A 12,075-nucleotide genomic window follows, 5' to 3' on the forward strand; every position below is an offset into this window, starting at 1 on the left:
CCGTTGAGAGAGTGCCGGTGGGAAGGCACGTACCGGGAAACGCATGAGCGATAACAACGACCGCCGTGAACCAACATATACCAACAATAACGGACAGTGAGAGTGTGGAAGTTTAAATAGGAGCTGGTGATGATGCTAAACGAGCACCATATGTGCGCGATTGAAGCCGGAAGCTTCAGAGAAAGCGGCCGAGAAAGCACCTGACACGCTGAAGGGGGCCGAAGGGGGCGTGGCAGGTGGATTCCTGACAGATAAACATGTACTGTATGTATTTTTATAGCATGCCTTCATCAAACAAATCGCGGCAACGCTGTTGTGTAAAAAAACCCTTCAAAAACACGTGCATACACATTCTCATTTATTAACGCACATCATGTACATAAAGAAATTTCAAGCACGTTAATATATTGCCGCCATTTTGATTTTCGTTTATCTCGATCATCGGTTACCTCGATGCTTTTTGGCACCCCCCTAGGACATCGACATAACCGGGTTCCACTGTAGCAAACAAGACAGAGGTTGGTAAAGGAAGCCACAGTAAGGTCAAAACCCACTCGGAAGAGTAGAGTAGCTGAGAGTGGAGTGAAAGTGCACCACACAACCATTTTAAGTGCACTACAGAGTTGAGTATTGTGTGGGAGGTTGATTAGAAAGGAAAATGTGTTTAAAAAGAACCAAATAATTTTTTTACATAGCACTTTGGTTTTATATATTGGTTCAGCCAAAATACTGGCTGAAGAAAATAATTATGCACCAAAGTAAAATTATAGTGTGGCATTTACCTTTAAAAACCCCAGAGGAAGCCTTATGTTTTGGTCTAAATGAATGAATGTATACTGAAATGCATCAAGCACTAGATTTTGCTCAATTTATTTTGCCTGTTTAACAAATTAATTGAATTGATTGGTTGTATTTAGATATAAGTATGAGACATCAGTTAGATCTTCAGTGAACTCAACACATAACATCACGCCTTGTCCAGCCAGTCCACCTAGAATGCTGTCTGTGGGTAACCACCCTTCTACAGTTTTAAACACAGGTACACTCCCTTATTTACTATGTACATCAGAGTTAAGAGTTTGTACAGTAAACATACAAATATCTCATATATATTTCATTGCTTATATGGGAGGTATTACTTTTAGTACATGCACTTTTTTTTATGTCAGGCTGTGAGAACGAGTCCAACTTATCTATGTGGATCTATGTGTTACTGGGGAACATCTTGCGGGGAATTGGTGAAACTCCCGTACAGCCATTGGGAATTTCATACATAGATGATCATGCAATGGAGGATAATGCTGCCTTCTACATTGGTATGAAATGTTTATGATTCTGTTATTGTTTTTTATTGATACATAGGGATAAATTTGGCAAAAAGAATAGAAAAAAGTTTCTATTTTTACATGCCAGTGTCAAGGTATGCCAACATGTCAGTGCAGATGTGGATCAGCAGAGAAATTATGTTTAACAAAAAATAAATGTGTCACTTTTTTACCCATGTCAAAAAGATAACCAGAAAGAATCGATAACCAGTATGGTTTAAGAGTAGGAGTATGACAAATCATAGGCTTGGTAATGACTGGTCTGAAAAATATAGATACTTTGTACTGAATGAGTGGAATGAGAAAAGGGTACATATATAGTGGCTGTGATTGTGTTCAGATGTGTGTGGTTAGAGGAGGTAAGCGTGAATGTGATAGAGCCTGTGTGAGTTGGGTATTGAAGATGGTGGAGGACATGTTTGTAGGCCATATAGCGTAATAGGAGTTTTAGTTGCCCCAGCCACTGTGCAGTTTCAGTAAAATTCAGAAAATGGTAATCAGTAACGAAATTAGCTAAAGGCTTAAATATATTTAAATATATATGTTTATATTTAATTACAAAAAAAAACAGTTAAATTATTTTCAACCTCAGGTTGGGAACAATGTTACATGACACTTTTTGTTAAAAAATAATTTTCTGAACTATTCATACTATGCAAAACCATTTTTCTAAGGTAAAGTTGTCCTCTTCAGTGCTTTTGTCTTAAAGATAAAAACAGCCTTAAAAAGTACAAAACCATTTATTCTTTGCATGAAAAAAATATTTAGCATGTAATATTGTGGTTAGAATGCCTTTTATGTTAGTTACAGCCAGATTAAGGTCAAGTCCAAAAATAAAGAAAAACTGAACAATCAAACCTTTACTTTAAGAAGTTAGAATCATTTGTATATTATCCCAACTAGTTGGCTGTGCTCTCTATGAGAAAGAAATTCAACCACAATTTTAAACAATTTTGGATGCTTTATATATGGTGATTGTAAATTTGATGGCTGAAACACATAAAAAAAAGTTGGGATGGGGCCATGTTTCACTTCTTCAATTCTGAAGACTCAAAAAGTTCTTTTTATACCTAATCATACTATTTACTTTTTACCAATTAACCAAATTATTTGGAAAACATTTCTCCAACTGTTTCTTTTAACACTTACTTTTCAAGCCTTTTTTTCACCATCTCGAATTTGGCAGCCATCAAATATAAAATCAACTTATTTTTTTTTATTAAATATACACAGTTCAAACATTTCATTATGTTTTCTATGTTCGATTGCGAAACAAACATTTTATTATGTTTTTTATGTTCTGTCTTTTATTTACATTTTACAGTGTTCCAATTGTTTTGAAACTAGGGTTGTATTTCTTGTCTAAGCGTTGTCCATTGTGAACATGCTTGCCAAAAGAAAATATAACATTAACATTATTATTGCAAACTCTGGGCTGAAACAAAGGCCATAGTAAGGCAAATGCTCAAATCCAAGTGCAAATGCCATTACATTTATATGTAAGCATGTAAAGTAGTATTAGTCACTTTGATATTCCAGTTTTTGCCTGCCAACTGTCATAGAAATCTATGCTTCCTTTGTTTCAGGATTTGTTCAGACAATATCAGTCATTGGCCCAGTGTTTGGCTACCTCCTTGGATCACTTTGTGCAAAGTTGTATGTGGACATTGGATTTGTCAATATGGGTGAGTGGAAGTGTTCCCACCCTGATGCTTAGATAATTTTTTTTATTAATAAAATTTTTTTTATTTTATTTAATTTGTACAAATATTAATGATTGATGTAATTACAGTATTTCAAACAGCATTAACCCTAATGTTTACTAGTTATTTAAAGATCCTCCTTATTAATCTCTTTTTTTACACAATTATTTATAGTCCAAATATTAAAATTCTTGTGTTAAAAAAACTCATATGACTGTATCTGTTATGGGCAAATTTTAAGTGTTGGAACATCTGATGCTGCCTTTATTTCCACTATTTTCTTTATCTTTTATATTGTGCTAAAATTGTTTACTGCATTCTGAACTGGTGTGTTCACATTTAGGGCTGTTCAAAATTCAAAACCCACCAAATTTGCATCAGTATTATTTTCATGTTTAAAGCTAGACTCAATTCTGGCTATTGTAGAGCATGTTTGAGCCCTAGAAAATACTTTAGAGTTTATTGCACAATGAAATGCCCACATAGTAAGGCTTTGCACCTCCCTGGACAATTGCAACAAAGAGTAGTAGCCAAGTTTGCAATGCCCAGCAGGGGCCCAGCAGGAGGCAGGATATTCATAAAATGTGCCTACTGAATACGAAATCGAAGGAGCGTGTCCATCGGTTTTTTTCTCCACTATCAACACTGAGGTATTTGGAGAACAGCTACTGCCATCTCCTCTGGAGGTTGACAGAGCCCAATATCAAAACAGGCATGGAAAACTTGAGAACTACCCTTGAGAGATGCTAAGGCTATAGGATGAATATCAGGATGTCCTGGTCACTCTCTTCTCTCTCTTGCCAGGCTTCATATTATACTCTGAAATGGTTTCGCTTTGTACACATAGAGCATTCAACATTTTTTTCTGAGCAAATCGTAAGCAGATTTCTTATTGAACAGTATTTAAAGGAAAATTTGAACACAAATTTCCTATAATTTAAGGAGAGACTGGCAAATTTCATTCGAAGATTAAAGCTTTGTCAAATGTATTTCTGAATCGATTTCTGAATCTTTTCCTGAATGCAGATGTGTGTGAGGTCCTCCCAGCTGCAGGGACAGGTGCTGCCTACAGGAGGATTAAAAGTTAAGTTAGTGTACATTACAAATCTTCTGATACTAATGTTCAGAATTTGAAAAAGCAAAAGACTAGTTATTCCACACCAGATTTCACACAAACACCTGAAATTTTTAATTTGGTCAAAACAAACTAATGGTTTCTGAGTGGCCAGTTAAATTGAATCAAAACATGATACATTGTAAAATTAGAGACATGTGCAACAATTAATATGCATCAAATGTATTTTAAACCTAACCCAGGAGCTAGTGAAGTGGCAGCTCTTTCCAGGAAGGATTGACAGAAAACACTTATTTCATGCCAGTCAGGCCAAACAGTAGAGCACCTTTACCAATAAACTACGGCAGCTTAGTTGTAATAGGGGATTGTAAAAAAAAGTAATTTTTTTCTAACTGTAATACAAATGTACAATGATTCAACTTTAGGTGACAACAACAATGTCAATTTCAGGACCTTGGGAAATTGTAATAATGACACAATGATGAAATCCACTTAATAGCAGAATATTCTTGAGACGAATGCGATGCCACCTCTCCAGCAGCTTATTGGTTTCTAAACGTTCATCCATAATGAGCAAAAGGTGATGTTGTTGAGGAAAAAACGTCCTGAATGATATGATGATGAAACCTTCAGAAGTCATTGTCATCTGGACAGTGCAATTATAAATAATTCATTTCTATACCTGTGCTCTATTTGATCAAAAGGTGGCAATTTGTAACTGGGACATTCATTATAGTTGTAATATGAAGTCTATTTTCCTGCATTTATAAACATTTTCGTGATTGAGGCTTGACTGCAAAATAGTTTTTTGGCATTTGTTTGAAAGCTATCTTTATCGGTGTTACGCTCTGAGTGGTATCATCCACAAGAATCTCAGAAATCGTTAGGCTGTATCTCCAAACAGAATAAGGTATCAGGATAGATCATGGAAGTCTGAGGAGCAGGAAGTATCAGAATCACTAGTATCTCTAAAATGAGAGAGAGAGAGCGAGAGAGCGAGAGAGAGAGAGAGAGAGAGAGAGAGAGAGAGACCCTGATCAGTAAACAGTAGTAGGTCACTTATCACGTTAAACAGAGCTGTCTTTGCTACAATAAGTTCTAAATCCATTTCATTTCATGTTATAAAAATGCATGTATGAGGGTAACTTAAGTGCTACAAGCATTTTAAAAGACCAAGGTGGAATTTGATATTGACCCATAGTTAGACAGCTGATATGGATCAAGATCGGGAGATTAATTTAAAAAAACAGATTATTCTTAAAAGAGGTTCAGTTGTTCCTGGTTAACTAATTAATTGCTTGAAAAAACATGTAGGTAAGCGATCTAGTACACAAGCTGATGATTTTCATAAGGGAATTGAAAAATTATTTTGGTCTCTCAAAGTTAAGTAAAACAAAGGGACGCTTGCAATCACCTAGCTTCTGACTGAACACACTTGAGCACAAACAAACATGGTATCTCATTTAATCAAACTATCTGAAGTAATTGCTCAGCTTTGTTCTAATGTGGCTGAGATACCATGCTTCTTATATTCTGTTTGATCCCAGGTTTTGACTTGTTTGGATTCATGATTTTGTTTTTAGTCTTGTCCTATAAACTCTGCTGACTGCGCAACCTGTGCATGTTTGTCTCCTTTTTTTTTTTGTTTGCCTTGAAGTCATTAAAATCGCAGTCCTGCATTTGCACTGTCTGAATAATTTTATATGAATTAGTTATTGTCTGGCTTTTAAATTCGTTTAGAAAAAATAATTGCTGCTACACATTTATGATTTGCATATTTCTGTGTTGCTTGTATTCCTAGTTATTATTGCTGCAGTATTAAATACTAATCTATGATTATTTTAGTTTTCTTCTATTAGGGGTGAGAGATATATTGATCCAGCAGTAGTACAGTTGTGTTCAAAATTATTCAACCCCCAATGCTGTAAATGGTTTTAAGGAATTTAGTGTACATTTCTAATTGTATTCAGAATGAAATCCTACAAGGACTTCTTAAAGAACCATATGCAACTAAAATGACATCAATTAGTTTTGTAATACAGTAGTAAATGTTTCTTTTGTGAATTCTTCATTGACATAATTATTCAACCCCTTAAAGACTACCACTCTGAAGAACAGAGGTTCAATGAAGTGTTTTCAATCAGGTATTGAAAACACCTGTGGATATCAGGGAGCAGCAATAAAGCCTAATAAGCACCAATTAGGCAGCTTTAAAATGACTGTGATACTCAGCTCCTTCTAGACATTTACTGGTGTGGTTACAAACATGGTGAGGTCAAGAGAATGGTCCAGGAAGACAAGAGAACAGGTGATTACTCTTCACAGGAAGGGCAATGGCTATAAGAAGATTGCAAAGATGTTAAACATACCAAGAGACACCATAGGAAGCATCATTCGCAAATTCAAGGCAAAGGGCACTGTTGAAACGCTACCTGGTCGTGGCAGAAAGAAGATGCTGACTTCGACTGCTGTGCGCTACCTGAAGCGTAGAGTGGAGAAAAGTTCAATCTTAGTACTTAGTACAACATCCTTTTACAGTTATAACAGCTTTTAAACGTGAAGCATAGCTTGACACAAGTGTCTTGCAGCGATCTATGGGTATCTTCGCCCATTCATCATGGGCAAAAGCCTCCAGTTCAGTCACATTCTTAGGCTTGCGCACTGCAACTGCTTTCTTTAAGTCCCACCAGAGGTTCTCAATCGGATTTAAGTCTGGTGACTGCGATGGCCACTTCAAAATGTTCCAGCCTTTAATCTGCAACCATGCTCTAGTGGACTTGGAGGTATGCTTGGGATCATTGTCCTGTTGAAAGGTCCAACGTCTTCCAAGCCTCAGGTTTGTGATGGACTGCATCACATTGTCATCCAATATCTTCTGGTACTGAAGAGAATTCATGGTACCTTGCACACGCTGAAGCTTCCCAGTACCTGCAGAAGCAAAACAGCCCCAAAGCATGATTGACCCCCCACCATGCTTCACAGTAGGCAAGGTGTTCTTTTCTTCATAGGCCTTGTTCTTCCTCCTCCAAACATAGCGTTGATCCATGGGCCCAAACAGTTCTAATTTTGTTTCATCAGTCCACAGAACACTATCCCCAAACTTCTGTGGTTTGTCCACATGACTTTTGGCATACTGCAGTCGACTCTTCTTATTCTTTGGGGACAGCAAGGGGGTGCGCCTGGGAGTTCTGGCATGGAGGCCTTCATTACGCAGGGTGCGCCGTATTGTCTGAGCAGAAACTTCAGTACCCACATCTGACAAATCTTTTCTCAGTTCCTCAGCAGTCACACGGGGACTTTTCTCCACTCTACGCTTCACGTAGCGCACAGCAGTCAAAGTCAGCATCTTCTTTCTGCCACGACCAGGTAGCGTTTCAACAGTGCCCTTTGCCTTGAATTTGCGAATGATGCTTCCTATGGTGTCTCTTGGTATGTTTAACATCTTTGCAATCTTCTTATAGCCATTGCCCTTCCTGTGAAGAGTAATCACCTGTTCTCTTGTCTTCCTGGACCATTCTCTTGACCTCACCATGTTTGTAACCACACCAGTAAATGTCTAGAAGGAGCTGAGTATCACAGTCATTTTAAAGCTGCCTAATTGGTGCTTATTAGTCTTTATTGCTGCTCCCTGATATCCACAGGTGTTTTCAATACCTGATTGAAAACACTTCATTGAACCTCTGTTCTTCAGAGTGGTAGTCTTTAAGGGGTTGAATAATTATGTCAATGAAGAATTCACAAAAGAAACATTTACTACTGTATTACAAAACTAATTGATGTCATTTTAGTTGCATATGGTTCTTTAAGAAGTCCTTGTAGGATTTCATTCTGAATACAATTACAAATGTACACTAAATTCCCTAAAACCATTTACAGCATTGTGTGTAGGCATTAAGTAAGTATTTTATGATTTACTAATGTTTTGTTCTGATCAATCCCTAATGGCACAACCAATATTTTCAAAGGGTCTTCCAGATAATCAGATCAATAAATTATCCAGATAAATAAATTATAAAGTTACCATGTAGACCAATGTGTACAATGTATTAAGAAATAACCAGGTTTGAAATCAATTTTATAGTGTTGAACAGAAGAGTGGGACGAATTTTCTCGTGATGTTTATACTTGACTTACCTGACTTCTTGTTTATTGCTTTTCTGGTTTTGAATCTTGCTCTCTCACTGTCTGTGTTTTTGCTCTTCTCGTTTTGCCTTGGTTGTATGTTTTTTGTACATTGAATGTCCTTGGTTTATCTTCTTATATATTTATTTATTTATTACATCTGTTTTTCAGATAAATCGTTCCCTGCATTTACATCAGTTACCTTTGGTGACAATTAATTAATTAGAAAATCCCAAACCTTAACCTAAATAGAATTTTTTTTTGTGTTACCAGTTGTTTCTATTTGAAAAAAAATTATTGTTATTAATTGAACAATTACTTTAGTGCACCTGCTTTGCATTTGCTTATATGCATGAGTGCATAACTGTGTACATGTATACCTGTATTAACAGTTAAAAATGTGTGTTATATTTTATAGAGGGTATTACAATCACACCAGGAGATGCACGCTGGGTGGGTGCATGGTGGCTGGGCTACCTCATAGCAGGGTTCATCACACTGCTGTCAGCTGTGCCTTTATGGTTCATGCCCAAGTCTCTCCCTGTGTTAGAGGGTCAGTTGTCCAAATGCTCCAACAAGGAAACCAACTTTATCAAAGACTCACATGTTGTGCACAACAAATGCCTGGCAGCTGAGGCCACCAGCTTTGTAGAATTGGCCAAAGGTAGTCATCCTTTAAGCCTTCACCTTTTTCATAAAACAAACATATTGGTTTCAATATCAAAGGTTTTGAGACTAATAGATTTGACTGTGTTTTGCAGACTTTTTGCCAGCGTTGAGATCACTCCTGGGGAACCCTGTCTACATTTTGTACCTCTGCATTACGATTATCCAATTTAATTCTTTAATAGGCATGGTTACATATAAACCAAAATACATAGAGCAGCATTATGGCCAATCAGCATCCCAAGCCAACTTTTTGATGGGTAAGTTTTTTTGAAAACCAATATATTTACAGTGAGGAAAATAAGTATTTGAACACCCTGCTATTTTGCAACTTCTCCCACTTAGAAATCACGGAGGGGTCTGAAATTGTCATCGTAGGTGCATGTCCACTGTGAGAGACATAATCTAAAAACTCCAGAAATCAAAATGTATGATTTTTTAACTATTTATTTGAATGATACAGCTGCAAATAAGTATTTAAACACCTGAGAAAGTCAATGTTAATATTTGGTACAGTAGCCTTTGTTTGCAATTACAGAGGTCAAACGTTTCCTGTAGTTTTTCACCAGGTTTGCACACACTGCAGGAGGGATTTTAGCCCACTCCTCCACACAGATCTTCTCTAGATCAGTCAGGTTTCTGGCCTGTCGCTGAAAATTCTATATTGGGTTTAGGTCTGGAGTCTGGCTAGGCCACGCCAGAACCTTGATATGTTTCTTACAGAGCCACTCCTTGGTTATCCTGGCTGTGTGCTTCGGGTTATTGTCATGCTGGAAGACCCAGCCTCGACCCATCTTCAATGCTCTAACTGAGGGAAGGAGGTTGTTCCCCAAAATCTCGCAATACATGGCCCCGGTCATCCTCTCCTTAATACAGTGCAGTCGCCCTGTCCCATGTGCAGAAAAACACCCCCAAAGCATGATGCTACCATCCCATGCTTCACAGTAGGGATGGTGTTCTTGGGTTGGTACTCATCATTCTTCTTCTTCCAAACACGTTTAGTGGAATTACGACCAAGTTGGTTATTTAACATGGATTAATGGCACTTTAATAAAATAATCTGAAAGATTCTGAATCTGTAGGCCCTAAACACTGGATTGAGGTGTTGTTCTAAAATAAATAATTTAACATTTAAAAAAAGACATTGATCAGACATTAAAGCTGTCTAAAAGTGGTGTCCTAACACAAAGATCTCCTCAGGGGGAGGCCCGTTCACAGCAGAGGAAAGGGTGGATAACATGAATGTTGCATTTGACTTTTACTACTTGCATTTTGCACCAAATTTATCTAGATGAACTTTAACTTGGGAATGTGATTAAAAATGGATTATAATTGTTTATTCTTGATATAACTGTTGCTTGTTGCATATGGAGAAAACTAGAAAATGTTTCCTAAATCACAACTCAGTGGTATCATGTAATTTGCAGTGAGCACTTCAACAGTGTCACATAATCAATCTACATCTGATACTTTTTCTTCTTTCGGCTGCTCCCATTATGGGTTGCCACAGCGGATGAGCCGTTTCCATACCCATCTGTACTCTACATCTGCCTCTTTTAACTATCTGCATGTCTTCCCTCACCACATCCATAAACCTCCTCTTTGGCCTTCCTCTTTTCCTCCTTCCTGGTGGCTCCATCCATTTTTCTACCAATATACCTCATGTCCCTCCTCTGCACATGTCCAAACCATCTCAAATGCACCTCCCTCAGGTTTTGTTCAGATGCAGCTTAGCAAAAAGCCATGCTGTTATATTATAGGGCCTTGATCCAAGCCAGTCTTTTCTGATAGTTATATTAATTCTGCCTTTTTCTGATTGTCTCTGTTGAATGTCCATTTTGATAAATAACTGAGAATGAATGACAAGAAAACTGGTCAATATAATCAATGCACTGTATTGCATTATTTTAGCATTTTAGAGCTATAATGTACAGTGCCCTTCTTATTATTGGGCAGTTTTCTTCTCATGGTATAAAGCATTTGGAATATAGTTTGTCTGTTATATAATTGTTATTATTGTTATTATTATTATTATTATTATTATTATTATTATTATTATTATTATTTCTGGTGTCCCCTGGAACAATGTTGTTTAGGGGTGATATCAGAAAACTCTTCCAATAGCTGAGCTGTAAGTAAACGACTGCTCTCTATGGATCGAAGTGTTGAATGTTAGTCATGTTAGTTAATAATTATAATGAAAAACAGAAAAATGTTTAAAGATGTAGAAAAAACTGTATACCGTAATTTCCGGACTATAAAGCGCACCCATATATAAGCCTCACCCACTGAATTTTACAAATATTTTTATTTTTAACATAAATAAGCCGCACCTGTCTATAAGCCTGTCTACACTAATGTACTTTACAAAGGCTTTAACGAAAGACACGTTACACACAGTGTTTTGGGAATAGCCTGGCACTACATTCCTCCGGTATTACTGCGTGTGTGTAAGACTGGGGATTATGTCCTTATTATTTTCTCATTTCTAAGTTTCTTTGACTAACCCCTAACGCTGTTGCCAAGAAAAATAAAAAAGCACGAGTTTTGGAAACCTGTCTGTGCTTATATGATTTCTGTTGCAACTGAGTTAGCGAGCTCTCCCTTAACCCAGACTAAACGCGTTACAACAGCTTGTATCTAAACAGTAGCCGACTAAGTCATTGTTCACTGTCTTCCTCCTTCCTTTTACAACAATTTCTCTCGGGAGTTTAACTTTTGGCATCGTCGTGCATTTAAAAATCACCCGATGGAAGTTTTTTATCCTGAAGCCATGCAGCTCAGAACACAGGTGAGGTGTGTTTTTTCGTTTCATTGGTCTAATGTTATGGGGTTCAGTTTTTTGGCTTGAAGTTTGTGAAACCGGGAAAAACCTAGGAAAAATTCATAAATTAGCCGTTTCGTTGTTTAGGCCACGGGGTTCAAAACGTGGGAAACAAATAGCGGCTTATAGTCCAAAAAATACGGTAAATATTTGTGCTGGTACATTTGTCAATGCTGCATTCTTAAAAGTGTGCTGCTCCATTGCAAGAGGGCAAGAGCTTATTTTCACAGTTACTGTCTTTCAGATTCTGAAAGTCTTAAAAAGTAACAGTAGAGGAGCGGCAACAACAAAAGTCTAAATTACTGAAAGAAATTAATGAATGCAGCGCAGAATGAACCAACAGCTCATCTAATTATCTAA

General features: G+C 37.1%; 1 protein-coding gene across 7 annotated transcripts in view; it reads left to right on the plus strand.

The window, feature by feature from the left end:
* slco1c1 (solute carrier organic anion transporter family, member 1C1) overlaps positions 1–12,075 on the plus strand; it is a 41,670-nt gene that overhangs the window by 25,518 nt on the left and 4,077 nt on the right. For 6 of the 7 annotated variants that reach the window (XM_046873104.1, XM_046873106.1, XM_046873107.1 and 3 more), the window contains exons 5-10: positions 918–1,039; positions 1,170–1,316; positions 2,912–3,010; positions 4,055–4,111; positions 8,644–8,889; positions 8,987–9,151. In XM_046873104.1, coding sequence (XP_046729060.1) covers positions 918–1,039; positions 1,170–1,316; positions 2,912–3,010; positions 4,055–4,111; positions 8,644–8,889; positions 8,987–9,151 — 836 coding nt within the window. The remainder of the gene's footprint in view (positions 1–917; positions 1,040–1,169; positions 1,317–2,911; positions 3,011–4,054; positions 4,112–8,643; positions 8,890–8,986; positions 9,152–12,075) is intronic. The other variant, XM_046873105.1, reaches the window with a different exon arrangement.

Source organism: Silurus meridionalis, chromosome 18 (assembly GCF_014805685.1).
Source record: "Silurus meridionalis isolate SWU-2019-XX chromosome 18, ASM1480568v1, whole genome shotgun sequence".
Taxonomy (NCBI): Eukaryota; Metazoa; Chordata; class Actinopteri; order Siluriformes; family Siluridae; genus Silurus; species Silurus meridionalis.